General features: G+C 30.0%; 1 protein-coding gene and 1 non-coding gene across 2 annotated transcripts; one reads left to right on the top strand and one right to left on the bottom strand.

Moving 5' to 3' along the window:
- Positions 1 to 3,360: 3,360 nt before the first annotated feature.
- LOC130512205 (small nucleolar RNA R20) lies at positions 3,361 to 3,444 on the bottom strand. Its single transcript, XR_008945762.1, has one exon. It is a non-coding gene; the product is annotated as a small nucleolar RNA R20 (small nucleolar RNA).
- Positions 3,445 to 9,020: 5,576 nt separating this feature from the next.
- On the top strand, positions 9,021 to 10,890 carry LOC108849845 (two-pore potassium channel 3). Its single transcript, XM_018623457.2, has 2 exons — positions 9,021 to 10,449; positions 10,602 to 10,890. The coding sequence occupies exons 1-2, from the start codon at positions 9,251 to 9,253 to the stop codon at positions 10,753 to 10,755; spliced, it is 1,353 nt and encodes a 450-aa protein (XP_018478959.2). The 5' UTR covers positions 9,021 to 9,250; the 3' UTR covers positions 10,756 to 10,890.
- The last annotated feature ends 4,046 nt before the right edge of the window (positions 10,891 to 14,936 follow it).

The following is a 14,936-nucleotide window of genomic DNA, read 5'->3' as shown; positions in this document are numbered from 1 at the left end:
TAAACCGTTGACTTCTAACATTTTAAATATGTGTGTAAGAAAGATTTGTATAAACCATTGTTTCTATTACTAATATTTATATAATTTTTTGTATCGAATGATGGTGTGGAATTAATTTAAAACAATATTGTACCTCATCTATACTATTAAAAGGGAATCACTAACAAAAAAATTACTTAAAACAATTGTTGAATCCTTTCACTAACTAATTATTTTTTCGTCCAACTATTTGAAAAATTGATTTGCGGATGCGAGTTATGAATTTTTTTATGCGGGCTTAGTATGAGTTGGTGGATTTTGGATCGCGGCTACCCGTCGACTCGCAAATTATTAAAAAAAATTTAAAAATTAAATAAAAGTAAATACTTTTTTTAAATACAAGAATTTAAAAATAATAATTTAAAATTTAATTCATTTATAAAAAAATTATTATAAATATACTTTTATAGTAATTAAATTAAATAATGATTTTTAAAATATGTATATAACCCACGGATAACCACAAAATTAATCGAAGCGGATGCATGTACAATATTATTTGTTTGCAAGTTGTGCGGGTCATATTTTAAACCAAAACAAAGTTAAAAATCTGCGGGTTGGTGGGTCAACGGGGCGAGTTCGATCCGCAACTCAGCCTTAACCGTGCGTATACCATATCAATTTTTAAATTACAATATATATTGATCTAAATTTATACACAAATATGATTACAAAAATACAAATATAATCAGAAAAAAATAATATAAAAAATTAAATTTAAAATAAAAGAATATATCAACCCTTAAAAAGGGCGGATCAAAATCTATTTATCTTTTTAAGGAACAAGTCTCTCCGCAACACATACCAATTTTATTGTTAGTCAAGATTAGTCAATATTTTTATGATTTGATGCAATAATAAAATGTTATCTATAGTGAATAGTTTTGTTGTTTGGTTAACTGGTCATATTTTTATTCATGAGATGGATAGTATTGGTATTAGTCTAAATACAGTAAAATAATCTTATTTAGTGGAATCACTCGACAAAGTTCAAGTCTTGAAACGTTAGACTTGGTATAACTTAAGCTTAGTCTTTTATCTTATTTTTGGTTTTATATATATTTTATTACCAACATACTATTGTAAATGAGCTTGTAGATAGATAAATTTAAAATTTTATAACTTAAAAAAAGACCATATATTCTTTTGTGCATTATATTGTGAATGAAAAATATGAAATAACAAATAGCATATGCTTCCAAATTATTCTATGTTATTTTGGTTCCAAAATATTTAAGATATATATTATTCCTCTAATTTTTGTTAATTTGGTTAACACGGCGAAAAGGAAGGAGAACTTCGTTCTTTTTTTAGATTATTGAAATAACTCGTAATAACTGGGGTGGGGCTTTCTTGGCGCTAGACGAAAAGATCCACAACAACATCATATCTGAATCCAAGAATGTTAGACCCAGCTTTCTCATCATTCTCAAGATTATACTTCCATCTTGTTATCCACACTGAATTTGTACAAGATTTTTGAAAAGGTACACATTCCCTTAAATTTCTATTTTGATTTATTTAATATTAATAAAAAGTGAAAGAAAAAAAATTATCTCTTCTATTAGAGAAAGAAATGCTCTCTCTTCGTTTTTTTCCTTTTCTCACACCAAATATTTCAGAAAGATGAAGAAAAGCATGTTTTTTGTTTAGTTTCGATCGAAGGACCGAATTGTGTTCGCTATGGCGATTCTCTTGATTTCGCAATGCGGTTCCCTAGATTTTCCAAAGCGATTTTGTTTTGTGATTCAACCTGAAACGGAGCTTTTCTTCAAATTTCCCCAAATTTATTTACTATTATCTATATTATTATTTATGAAATCATTTTGATTAATTGTCATGTTCTCCATGATTTTAGCTAATTTTGCTTATTTGTCATATTTTTATTAAGTTTAAGCTAAATTATCATACCATAGGAGGACTCACTGGAATAGTCCTGGCAAATTCAGGGCTAGACATTGCTCTACATGATACTTATTATGTGGTTGCACATTTCCATTGATGTATTATTTGTTTTGAGCTGAGTCACTAAATCATTAATTTAAAATAATAGCCTTGATGAATATTCTATATAAATAATTAAAAACGAATTTTATTTTATTAATATTAAATTTATATGTTATATTAGCTTTTCTTATTTGTCATATTTTTATTAGGTTTTAGACTTTTAGATAGGTTATTAATTTATTATTAGTTTCTAACTATTCACTAATTTATTTTAATAATTTAAAAAATAGCCTTGATGAATCTTGTATATAAATGAAAACAAATTTTATTTTATTAATATTAAATTTATATGTTATATTAGCTTTTTTTATTTGTCATATTTTTATTAGGTTTGAGACTTTTAGATAGGTTATTGATTTATTATTAGTTTCTAACTATTCACTAATTTATTAATTTAAATAATACCTTACTGAATTTATATATAAATAAAAACGAATTTTATTTTAATGATATAAAGTTTATATGTTATATACTATATTAAATAATTGATTACAAATAATATTATAGAATTATAAAAAAAATAAGATAATTTATATATATCTTGTGTGCCTATTTGAAACAATATTTTTATTATAAAAGTTTAAAAAATTAAGATACAAAACAATTTATAATTAAATATTAGTCAACCAAAAAATATAAATATATTTTCTAAACTATCTCTAAGATATGAGTGTTTAAAAAACACAATAATAAGTATATATTTTTAATAAAAAATATTTGACATATATAAACATTTTGATGTTTAATTTTATTATTTGAAAACATAAATAATAATTTATTATGCTGGTTTTAGATTAATAAGACATAACTAATAAGTATTTATAAAAACAATTATGCCCGCATGTGCGGGCAAAACACCTAATTATTAATATTTTTAAAAAATTTGTAGGTCATTCCGAAAAGAGACATAAAATATTAGGATATCACTTCATATACCCGTAGATAATAGGTATTAAGTATGGTATAATTTTATACTTTTCAAAATACAAATATTTAGCTATAAAATCATAAATGTAATATAAGATTTTTTGGATATAATTCTATTTGTATATATCCTAATATGAGATTTTTGATATAATTCTATTTGTACAGATCCTAAACAAATTATTATTTTGTGAGAAAGACACGAGAGGTATAATATCACTGAAAATCAATGTAAACATGCAGTAGTAAAATACTGAAAAGAAAAATACCTGACTCGTAAGAAAAACAAATTATTATTCAGTATAAATATCTTCCAAATCCTCCACTTTAGTCACCCCAACGATTCAAAATCATAAAATAAACAATACAGGCACAGTCAAAAAAATGGAGAAAGCAACTCTGGTGTTCATCGGTCTTCTACTATTCTCAACATGTAAGAAAATTAAATCATTCATCACTATCATATTTATCTTCAGTATTATATACTATCATGATTGATAACATATTAATTCTCACAGATGCTCAGATCTTGGCACAAAAGGAGTTGTGCAAGAATGACTCTGATTGTAAGAAGATATGTGGAAGGGATGTGTCAGTGTGTGTATACAATGTGAGGTGTGTATGCATTACCAATGAACCCCTTACCAGTCAACAAGCTTGCATTGACCATTGCAAGTCAATAGGAGAAATAGCTTCTCTTTGGACTCCAGACAATAACAAATGTTATTGTCGAAAACCTCTTATGTAATAATAACAAAATTATAAAAAGTTATAAAATATTTCACAAATTCTATTATGTAATGCTCTTACTGACTTTTTTATTTTATTACTAAAATTTCTTTAAATTATATAAAATACAATCTCAAAATCATATATAATTAGATTTTTTTTTGTTCACAAAAAAATACAGTATGATTTATGGTATGGTTCGAACAAGAGTGATTAAGACCATGATTATCTCTTAAACTCACAAAAAGTTTCTTAAATTTTTTTTTCGGCTGACTAAAAAAAAACGCACCAATCGTGGATTGTCGTATGTCGGTGGGACCCATAAACAGTGCAAAAAACTCACCATCGATCTCTATCTCACGCCATTTATAACCGACTTTTAAGTTTTTTTGTGGTGTTCAGAGGTTAAGAAACTCACTAATAACCCCCGATAGTTATGATCTAACTCGCCAAATTACGAATTTGTTTTTCCAGCTAATTTTTTTTTTCTGTTGATGAAAAAAAAGAGAAAAAAAAAAACTCACCAAACAAAATTTTCGTGACATTTTTATTCTAATATGACTCTTTGCTTCTTCTTTTTTTAAATGGTTTCTTGATCATATTAGTAAAACCCGTTACATTTGGAATTAGCTCTGAAAGTGAAATTATTTGACACTTACTAGTCAGTATCTTTATAAATAATAAATTTTTGCACAACCTCGATATAATACATTAACAGTGTCGGACTTGAGTACATTAGACCATCTCCAATAAGGGTTCAACCCATTGGAGTTCTAAACTTCTATATTTATTGTATGTATATATTATATATGCATATGTAGTTATAAAATCCACTATTTTATTTAGAACCCTTTTTAAAAGTTCTAAAAGTAAATAGTTTTAGAACTTTTAGAAAGGGTGATAAATAAAATAGTAGAGCCCATAGCTACATATGCATATATAATATATACATACAACAATATAGAAATTTAGAATTTCAATGGATAAAACTCTTATTGGAGATGGTCTTATAATAACGCATTTGAATGGGTTTACATTCTGTGAACCCCAGATTTTTTTAAAAAAGGTATAAAATCTTATTTTAGTTTTTTAATATTGAGAGAATTATCTAAAAAACAAGTTTTCATTAGATATTAAGAATATAACACCTAAACTCTGATGACATTGAAAGATATACTCTATCTATTTCATAAAGAGTGTTATTAAAATATTTTTCACACATATTAAAAATGATTGAAATTTTTTATGTCTTCATTTACATCTGTTTAACCAATAACCAATAGAATTTTAATTAAATAAATTTATTTATAAAATCAATGCATTTTGTATTAATATTGAGTTATAAGTAAGTATAAATTATATTGAAATTATAGAATGATGATTTTTGTGAAATAAAAAATAGTAATGTGACACTTATTTAAGAAACAGATAAAATATAACACATGTGGCTACATAAAAACACGAATCCTTTATAAATTCTTTACGAATACTATTTTACAAATGTCTGAGATTAAAAATATAAAATGTTCAAAAGGTAGATAATATAAAGAAATACAACTAATAGTTAATAGTACAAACGTTCATCTTTATTTATCAAATATTACCAATGTTCACAAACATGAAATGGTGGTTAGAACATAATAAAATTACAAACTATACTTTCAAAAAAGATATAATAGTATTTAGTAATCATAAAATAGAATCGAATATGATAAATAGGATAGTAATAAAAATATATTGTGTTACATAATATGAATGAAAACGTCAAATGAAACAAACATGATACATCTTGTGTTATATTTCTATTTTGTTTGTATTGTATCTGAAATATCAGGATCACTTCTATCATTAAACACATTTTTCCACGAAATTAGCAAATATCTTCTTCCAGACATTTCCATATACTGTATGATTGTCTTCTTCTATCCATCACTGCGAAATTCAGTTGGTGTTGACATCAACACCATGAGTCATCAAAATCTTTCGGGTCAAAATAGCGATCCATTAAAAGTTAATGCAAACATGGTCAAAAAGAAGAAAATAAACCCTAACTAAAGATTGTTTCTAAATAGATTAGTGAAATATGTAAAATCCAAATCGGAAGTTATTATATAAACCATATTGTGATAAGGATTAGATGATTTAGATATATCGTAAAATTAGACAAATTCTATTTATATTTGAAATAAATTAAATCTTGTGTATATATACAAATCTCATGTAAGTCATTAAGATACCACATAATAATACAACTCAATAATATTTTTATTCTATCTTTAGAATTTCAAACTAGGTATAATATCTACACTTTTAAGTATATATTTTGGTTTTGGTATAAAATCATCTCCCTAAGAGAAAGTATAATTCTTTTGGGTTGTGAGGATAACAACGTAAGTATACTAAAACTAATGCGAATGTTAACTGGTAAAACATTGACTAGTAAAACACTGACTAATAAAAATCTAGTAAAATTATTTGCAGACTATATTTTCTCATAATAAGGAAAACAATTTACTTTCTCGAAGGTACAAATAGTCTCCATAACCTTCCCATTAGTTAGACAAACAACTCAAATTCACAAAAAAAAAAACTATTTAACAAAAATAGAGAAAATATTGTTTGTTGTTATTGTTAAAGTAGCAGCTTCTCATTTCTCATCTCAGCAGCCTCTAATTTGCTGACATACTCTACTGCGCCAAGTAGAACTGGACATTTTATTCGTTAAATTTGATTTAATTTATTATCCACTTTAATTCGATCCAAAATTTCATATATCCGTAAGTCTTCGAAATAAAACAAATGCTAAAAGTCAATATCCGTTAAAAACGAAACAAATCACAAATTCTAAAAAATTAGAGACAGATATTTGATCTGCTCTGACTTTTATACAAATAGATATATATCTACGATTAAATATAGAGTTTTAAATGTATAATATTATATAACTATAATTTAACATATACTTATTAACTTTTTTTAAAAGTTACTGATAAAATATTAAATTAAAAATATATAAAATCTTTATACAAAACTACATTTTTCTAAAAACAATTATTTTATAAGAAAAATTATTAATTTAAATTTTTTATAAAACATATATTTTCATTATTTTATACTTTATATTTTTGTTATGTAAAAGATATGTCTATAAATAAATTAATACTATTTTATAGATTTATTTGTATGAACAAAGTGGATGAATTATTCCGTAAATATCTATTCGCAAATATCAAAAACAATTCTGGATATCCGAAAAATTGAATATCCGTATTCTTGCGAAGCAAAACAAATCTAAAAATTAGATATTCGTAAAATACAAAATAAATCACAAATACTAAAAAATATGCTAATATTCTATCTGTACCCAAACCCAACAGCAGCAACATCCATCACAACAATAAAAACATGATTGTGGCGGAAATGACAATGTCAGTCTTTACCATTCACAAGCTGCAATGTCAATAGAACATCTTCATTACCACCAAGGACAAAACGCTAGATGCTTATAAGTTATAAGTTATAACCAACCTTTCTGTATTACTAAAAAACTGTTTTTCTTACTACTGTACTTTTTTAACTTCTTAGTCTTGACATTATTATACCAAAAGGCAGAACCGGTCATGTACAAAGCCAAATAAAACATCTTCTTGTGTTGATTATGTTTGGCACTATCGTCACACGTTTAATTGGATAGCTAATAGCCTAAGTATATAGTGGTACTTATCTAATCGGGAAACCATGTCATGTGAGATTTTTTATTAGGTGACACATCTTACCATTTCAACGTTTCTTAGCTCCTCGACCAAATGAAATAAGTTCAGCTAGCGATAAAGACATCAGCTAATCGGCTAATAATCTTTGCCATTTTGTCTAATAGAGGGAAATAGAGTTCGCTCGCCTATTTTCATTTGATAGAGGAGCTTTCATAAATTTTAAAATTTACAATTTGACCTCTCCATTTTAAAATTTTAAACTTCCTCACCCAGTTTCAAGGCTATACAGTATACACAACAAACAAAGTGACACATATGTTACATTGCCATAGTTGTTACAACAATACAAGGAGTCACACTCACTGAGATTTAGTAAAGGCCAGTTTTCCCAGATAGTTAAAAGAAAACTTTCTCCGTTTCTGAATAAATGTCATTTTGACATTTTTACCGAGATTAAGAAAATGACATAAATATATATATATAAGTTGATATTAATTACACTTTCTGACCAGTAGTATTTCAGATAAATGAAACTATTTATAAATCAATGCAATTTGCAATTAATTTTCAGCTGAAAATAAGTATAATTTTGATTGGAATTGTAAAGTGACATTTTGTATAACAAGAAAAAAAAAACTAGAATGACACTTATTATGAAACAGATGGGGTATTAATTTGTATTTCATATAAAATAACTAAGATTGTCTTAATTTTAGTGAGGAAGATTCCTCATTGTTTTGCAATAATTAGGCATAATAGAGCATCAATATTTTTTTCTGTTTTGTTTTGCTAACATGATCACCACATATATAATATATATGTATGATCATTATATAAATGGGAAAAAATACTTATAAATGGGCTGTCCTTTTATAAATATAATAATACAACCTAAAAATAAAACTCTACTAAATAATTTCATGCAGCTAATTTTTAGTTTTGATGTAGTTTTGAAAAAACAATAAAACGTGATTAAAGATGTCAACGGTTATAGATGACAATTAGAGTTGTAAAGTAGTTATATAGTATAACCAATCACCCACTTGTATTTGATTTGATTAACGAAGTTTAATTAGTTTTGTCGTTACATAGGTAGAAAAATTCAACCGATTTTAAAGTTAACTGAAGCTGATTTCCCTCTATCAAGACGGCTTTTTTAAAAAGAAAACCATTCCTACTATATCTTTCCATGATATAAAGAATTTTGAAGGAGAAAATCAATTTAAGTTAAAATGTATTTGACAAAACAAAAGAGAAAGAGAGAACTGGAGTATCCGAGTTGGGAAATATTAATTTGGTCTAGGTTTTAAAGTAGATTTAGACAAAGATAAATTTAGGGATTTTCATTTGTACAAAAAGGACATTGTTTTAGGTTAACCGCAAGTTTAGACATAGTTCCCGTTCAATGTATGTTAAATAAATTAACCACACAGATAACTAATCTAAATTTGTAAATTAAAATAATTTGATGGTTTATTACGTTATGATTAAGTTTTGATCCATTGTTTAGTGTCCATGATTTTTAGGTAGTTTTTCCATATATATACTGATATACACAAAATAAACATCTGATATAATGAAAATGTAATAATAGCCACACAAAAATAAACTAAGAAAGCGCCATATCTGCGTCTTCTTCGATCCTTCCTGATTAAAAAAAAACTCTCTTCCTTTGTCTCTCGGTTTCTCCACTCTTTTCGTCCCACCACTAACCATTCCTTACCCTCAAAAGCCATCGAATCGCCCAGTATAACACTTCAACACAAACCCATTTCCCGACCAACTCGTTAGCTCAAACCACCGCCAGTTTCACCTTTTTCCGACCAAAAAAAACACAGATGGCAGACGGTAATAACAACAACAACAAGGACAACATAGACCCACTGCTCCAATACATGACCATCCCTAGAATGAGAGAACCGCCTCCAATTCTCTTCCCCGTCCCTGAAGAAGGCGGCGAAGTCGCTATTCCCATGCCGATGACACCGAAGGAGTTCAAAGACCGTTTAATCTTCGGACCCTTCTCACGCTCTCCCCGAGACTCCTCTCAGTACTTCGACTCTCTCTCTCAGAAACACTCCCCGTCTTCTTCCACCACCGCCACCGCCGCCACCGCCACCGCCGCCACCGCCGCCGCCGCAGAAACATTCTCCGACGCCTCATCCGCCGACCCTCTCCTCCCTCCGCCGCCGCAACAACCGGAGCCATGGTCTCACGGCCACGCGCTCCACCGCTCCAAAACCGCGCCGGCGATGGCCGTGATCAACGATCACAACCACCACCCGACGCCTCACCAGAAGGATCTCGACTCGTCCCGCTCCGTCGTGAGACAGGCCTTCGCTCTCCTCGTCGTATACCTCTCCCTAGGCGTCCTCATCTACTGGCTCAACCGCGACCACTACGTGGTGAACCAGACCCACCCCGTCGTCGACGGGTTGTACTTCTGCATCGTCACCATGTGCACCATCGGTTACGGAGACATCACTCCCAACAGCGTCGTCACGAAGCTCTTCTCGATCATGTTCGTCCTCGTAGGGTTCGGTTTCATCGATATTTTGCTCAGCGGGATGGTCTCGTACGTCCTCGACCTCCAAGAGAGCTACATGTTGGACTCGGCTAAGCGGAGAGACGAGCCGGATCATAAAAGGAGGTCGTATATAATCGACGTGAAGAAAGGGAGGATGAGGATTAGGTTGAAAGTTGCGTTGGCGTTAGGAGTTGTGGTTCTATGCATCGCTGTTGGTGTTGGGATCATGCATTTTATCGAAGGGATCGATTGGTTGGATTCGTTTTATCTCTCGGTTATGTCGGTTACTACCGTTGGGTATGGAGACAGGGCGTTTAAGACGTTGCCCGGCAGGCTTTTCGCTGCGGTGTGGCTGCTTGTCTCTACGTTAGCCGTGGCTCGGGCTTTTCTGTATTTGGCTGAGGCGAGAGTTGATAAGAGGAATAGGGAACGGGCAAAGAAAGTGCTGCGTGAGGCTATGTCTGTGTCTCAGTTCTTTGCTGCGGATATTGATAACAATGGCTGTGTGAGGTATGGCACACTCTATTAGGTTTTTAAATGAATCTTTAATCAGTTTTTTTTTGGAGTTAATTGCATTTTATGGGATACAAGACATGTATATATGTTTTGTTTGGTAGCTCTAATGTGATATGTATTCTTGTTTTTTTGTGTGTGTTTTTCAGTAAAGCGGAGTATGTGATTTACAAATTGAAGGAGATGGAGAAAATAACGGATAAAGACATAACTCCAATCTCAAAACAGTTTGACAAACTCGACCGATGCAGCAATGGGAAAATTACTCTTGGAGATCTCTTGGAAAGTAGCAGTGGCGATTGATCCTCTTGCACCTTTTTTTTTTTGTTTTAGCTTAGTTTACAGTAGTTGTAAATTACAAACCTGATCAACGATGCTGACTATGTTAAATGATTAATAATAATTGATGAGTAGTCCGGTCTCTGGTTTACTTTAAAAGGGCTTGTGCCGATCTTAATTATGTCGTTGGTCTTGCCTTGCGAGCCAGGAATCACTCATCCAATGTATATAAATTTGAGTGCTTAATGGTCTTGGTTCGGTGCACATAACACTTCCACGCTTCTCTTTCGTTCTGTGTTAGCTATTCAAAGAGAGACTACCAACTCGTGACCAGTTGATCTGATGAGGAAAAGACAAAACCGAAGACGTAATTACAGTCTTTGGAGTATTTTAGAAATAATCTTGCGATGTATATACGCGACAAACCATACATATAAAGCACCATACATGTAAACATTTACAAATCTTCCTAGTTAATGTTTATCAATAACTGCGTGCTTTTATGGCCCTTATCTCCCGAGCAAGTGTCGTCCCGGTTCTGATTCTAGGGGGTAAGTCGTAACTATTATCATGTTACCCATTCCAACTAGGTTTTTGTCTTTATTATTAAATAGTTTGATATTGTAACTATATTCTACGTGTTCCATTGATATTAGTATTATACTACTGCAGTTTTGTCATATGTATTGCAGTGTCATGTTACGAGAACTATAATCAAATAGACAAGATAAACGTTCGTTTGATCAAAAAAATGTAAGAAGACATACATGACAACATCCAGAACTCAAAACATGTGCCTGATGACATGAAAACAAATTTGCTAAGCACATGAAAAATGACAATATCCAGAACACAAAAGATGTCCTCATGACATGACAACAAATTTGCTAGTTTCTTCTTGCGTTCTTGTGATAGAAATATGATGTTTTTTTTTGCTAAAACTGTTAATATTCAAATTAATGAAAGAATTATATTGACAAAATCAAAGAGCACCATTATGGCAAAAAAAAGTGAAACATAATGGAGCTAAATAGCAGATCTGTGAGGATCTTTATATAAGCAAAAGAGACATGATAAGAATATGTTGTGAAATGTGAATAACCAATAAGTTAGAAATAAAGAAAGTAAGAAACTAGAGAGAAATTTGATTGAGGTCAAGACATGTATTATTATGTTTTCTTTATTATAATGTGAATAATAAATTACAAACCATTAAGCCCGCATTTATAAGTTTCAGAACCTGATTTTCTATTTTGACCTAGATTATGTTTTATAAACCGAATACAATATCTTTGGGCCTATTAGCGACATTCGTTTTGGGCTTTTTTGTGTGCTTGTAGTAAAGCAGAGTACGTGATTTACAAACTGATCAACCATGCTGGTGAGTGGTGATGCTATGTTCTAGAGTCCAGTCCCTGGTTTGTTAGAGCATAATTATTGGGGGTTTCTCCCTCTTAGTTTTTCTAAATACATATATGTGTATGTATCTATTATATAAGTGTATGTAATTGTAGAGTTCTTTGATTTAAGAGAAACTCAACCAAAAGTTTCTAATAAGGAAACTTTTGGTTGAGTTTCTCTTAAATCAAAGAACTCCACAATTACATACACATATATGTATTTGGAGAAACTAAGAGGGAGAAACCCCCAATAATTATGCTCTTAAAACAGGTTTAGAAAGATCTTATGTCTTTTATCTTGTCTTGCATAATGTGGATAAGCAGGATTCACTGATTCACATCCCTAATAGACCATCTCCGTTTCACCCGCCAAGTTGATGAGGAGGAATTCTGCGGGTTCTTTCTTAGCGGTTTGATGCTGTGCCAAATGGTTATTTCATCGGTTAGCTTTGGTAGGATGGTCAGATTCTGGTATAAACCAGAGGTTCAGAGATGTTAATGACCCCTGTTAGGAACTTAGGATCAAAAGTTTTATGTTTCAATGCACTGTATGTTCATAGATTCGGATGTTTAATGGTCTGGGACTTTCTTGGTTCGATATGGAATAAAATACATAACACCAACTTTTTTCTGGAAGATAAAATTACTGAAATTTCGAATTATTTCTTTTACCAAACAGGTCAATCATGAAAAAAAATAGTTTTCTTCTGAAGCAGTTTTAAGGGTATTACACACAAATTATTAGTAAAAAAAGTTGTCCATGTGGACAGTATGTTAGCCATAAAAATGTGGTTAATCATGTAGATTCGATATATAAATTAATGAACTTTTTCAAAAATAAATTAATGAACATTATTTTCCCTATTCTTGATAATTAATATTACATTCAAACATGATTATTCTTATTATTATTTTTTTTTGTTTTTCTTTTGACTAAATCTTTTTTTTTTTGAAAAAGGGCATATCTTATTATTTTTGTTTCATTTTTCTTCTTTTCATTAGGGGATGTGTGAGCTCGATCGCTGGCTGATGACCCATAATCAAATACCAACGAGCCACTTACAAAAGCACCCTATAAAATTAAATTTATCAGCTCTAAGAACTCAACATTTCGAAAAGAGGATGTGTGTGAAAGAATAGAAATACAAGAGATTCCTTTTTATTCATATATACTAGCAAAATAATAATAATATTGCCATACACCTAACAACAAACCTGCCCCAATTATTCCTTCTAAAGGTTAAAAGTCAGCATTTTCATTCTCCGATTTTGGTCAAATTTCTGTCTATTTTCTTTTATTTTCTTACAAATAATTAAACATACAAGTTAACTATGTATTTTGACTACATTATTTTTATTATATCTTTATAAGTTAGGCACATATCCCAAAGTAGGTCAGACATTTCAACTGCAGACAGATGCAGTTATATGTGTTTGTATATGTGTATATATAGCTAATGTTTTTTTGCTCTTACAAGTTATAAATAGTTATACAGAGGTCCACGGTCTCACCTAGGGTAATTAGCAAATGGAGTAAACAATAAAATCACATTAATTATCATATAACTATAGTGATATGCTGGGGTACCTTCAAATGAAGCTTTATGGATATGACAGCGCAAACGTTTAGGCACCAATTACGGCGTTTAATTTTTGCCTTAACTAGGCTACAAGTGTGTATAATATAGGACAACTCCAATGGAAACTGTTATGTTATCTAAACTATATATGCATTGTGGAGCTACTACCATATATATGCAATAGAAGATTAGAATTCTTTTTTTTTAAGATTAAATTATTTATGCTAGATACCATTCATTATTCGTTCGATGTGTAATTCGATAATACTAGTTGAAGTTTATTTTCCTTGTCAAAGAACAATCGATTTGATGTTTTTGGTCAAATGAGAATAGTTTTTTTGGTCAAAATGTGAATTCATTTTCGGAAAAAAATGGTAATGAGATACAAGCATGCGCATGCCTGAACCTAACGCTGCAATTAAGCAAATTAGAATAGTTAATGTCCCCTACGGTTCATTTAGGTTTATTCACTCTTTTTTAATTTCGACAAAACATTAGTAGATTGGTAATATTATTGCTTCTCTCGAAAACGTTTTTCATCATACTTCGTTTTGACCAAAAAGGAGCTAAAAACATGGTCGGAGTTACGTTATGGGTTTTCACATTGATTAAAGATCGCTATACACCTAATTAAGGCTAAGCATAGTCTTGTGGTTCAATTAAAAAAGTTTGATGTAGAGATTTTAATTAGTAGTATATCAGAGTGACTAAGATATTTAAGTATGTTATGCCGGAGATTCCAATACCATTCTACTCCTTCTGTTTTTCTAAGATACATATTCTAGACTTTTCACATATATTAAGAAATCACATTAAAAATACATTGATTTTTGTGAATAACAATTTTCCATAACCTTTAACCAATAAAAATCCAATAAACACAATTAATTTTTTTGAAGTTAACAGATTTTTATTAAATAATACATTGAAAAAGTAAAAAATGTATCTTTTTAAAACAAATTTTTTTCCTAGAACATGGATCTTTAAAAAACAGAGGGAGTAGTTCTTATGTAGAGATTGTTTTCTTTTTTGAGAAATAAATGTAGAGTTTGTTATACTCTCTCTGTTTTATTATAAGTGTCGTTTTAGACTTGTGCACACGGATTAAGAAAGCATTTAATTTTACATATTTTCAATATAAAAGCATCATTACCGATACAATTCAACCAATAGAAAAATAGAATGGAGAATAAAATTAATAAATTTTGCATTGAAACTCTAAAAT

Source organism: Raphanus sativus, chromosome 4 (genome assembly GCF_000801105.2).
Source record: "Raphanus sativus cultivar WK10039 chromosome 4, ASM80110v3, whole genome shotgun sequence".
Classification (NCBI taxonomy): Eukaryota; Viridiplantae; Streptophyta; class Magnoliopsida; order Brassicales; family Brassicaceae; genus Raphanus; species Raphanus sativus.
This window is presented reverse-complemented; position numbering and strand designations above follow the sequence as displayed.

What these genes read in the sequence shown, in the direction of transcription:
- LOC108849845 (XM_018623457.2), top strand. Translation starts at nt 9,251, where the DNA reads ATGGCAGACGGTAATAACAACAACAACAAGGACAACATAGACCCACTG. An exon ending in GATAACAATGGCTGTGTGAG is followed by an intron (nt 10,450 to 10,601) that starts GTATGGCACACT and finishes TGTGTTTTTCAG; the next exon opens with TAAAGCGGAGTATGTGATTT.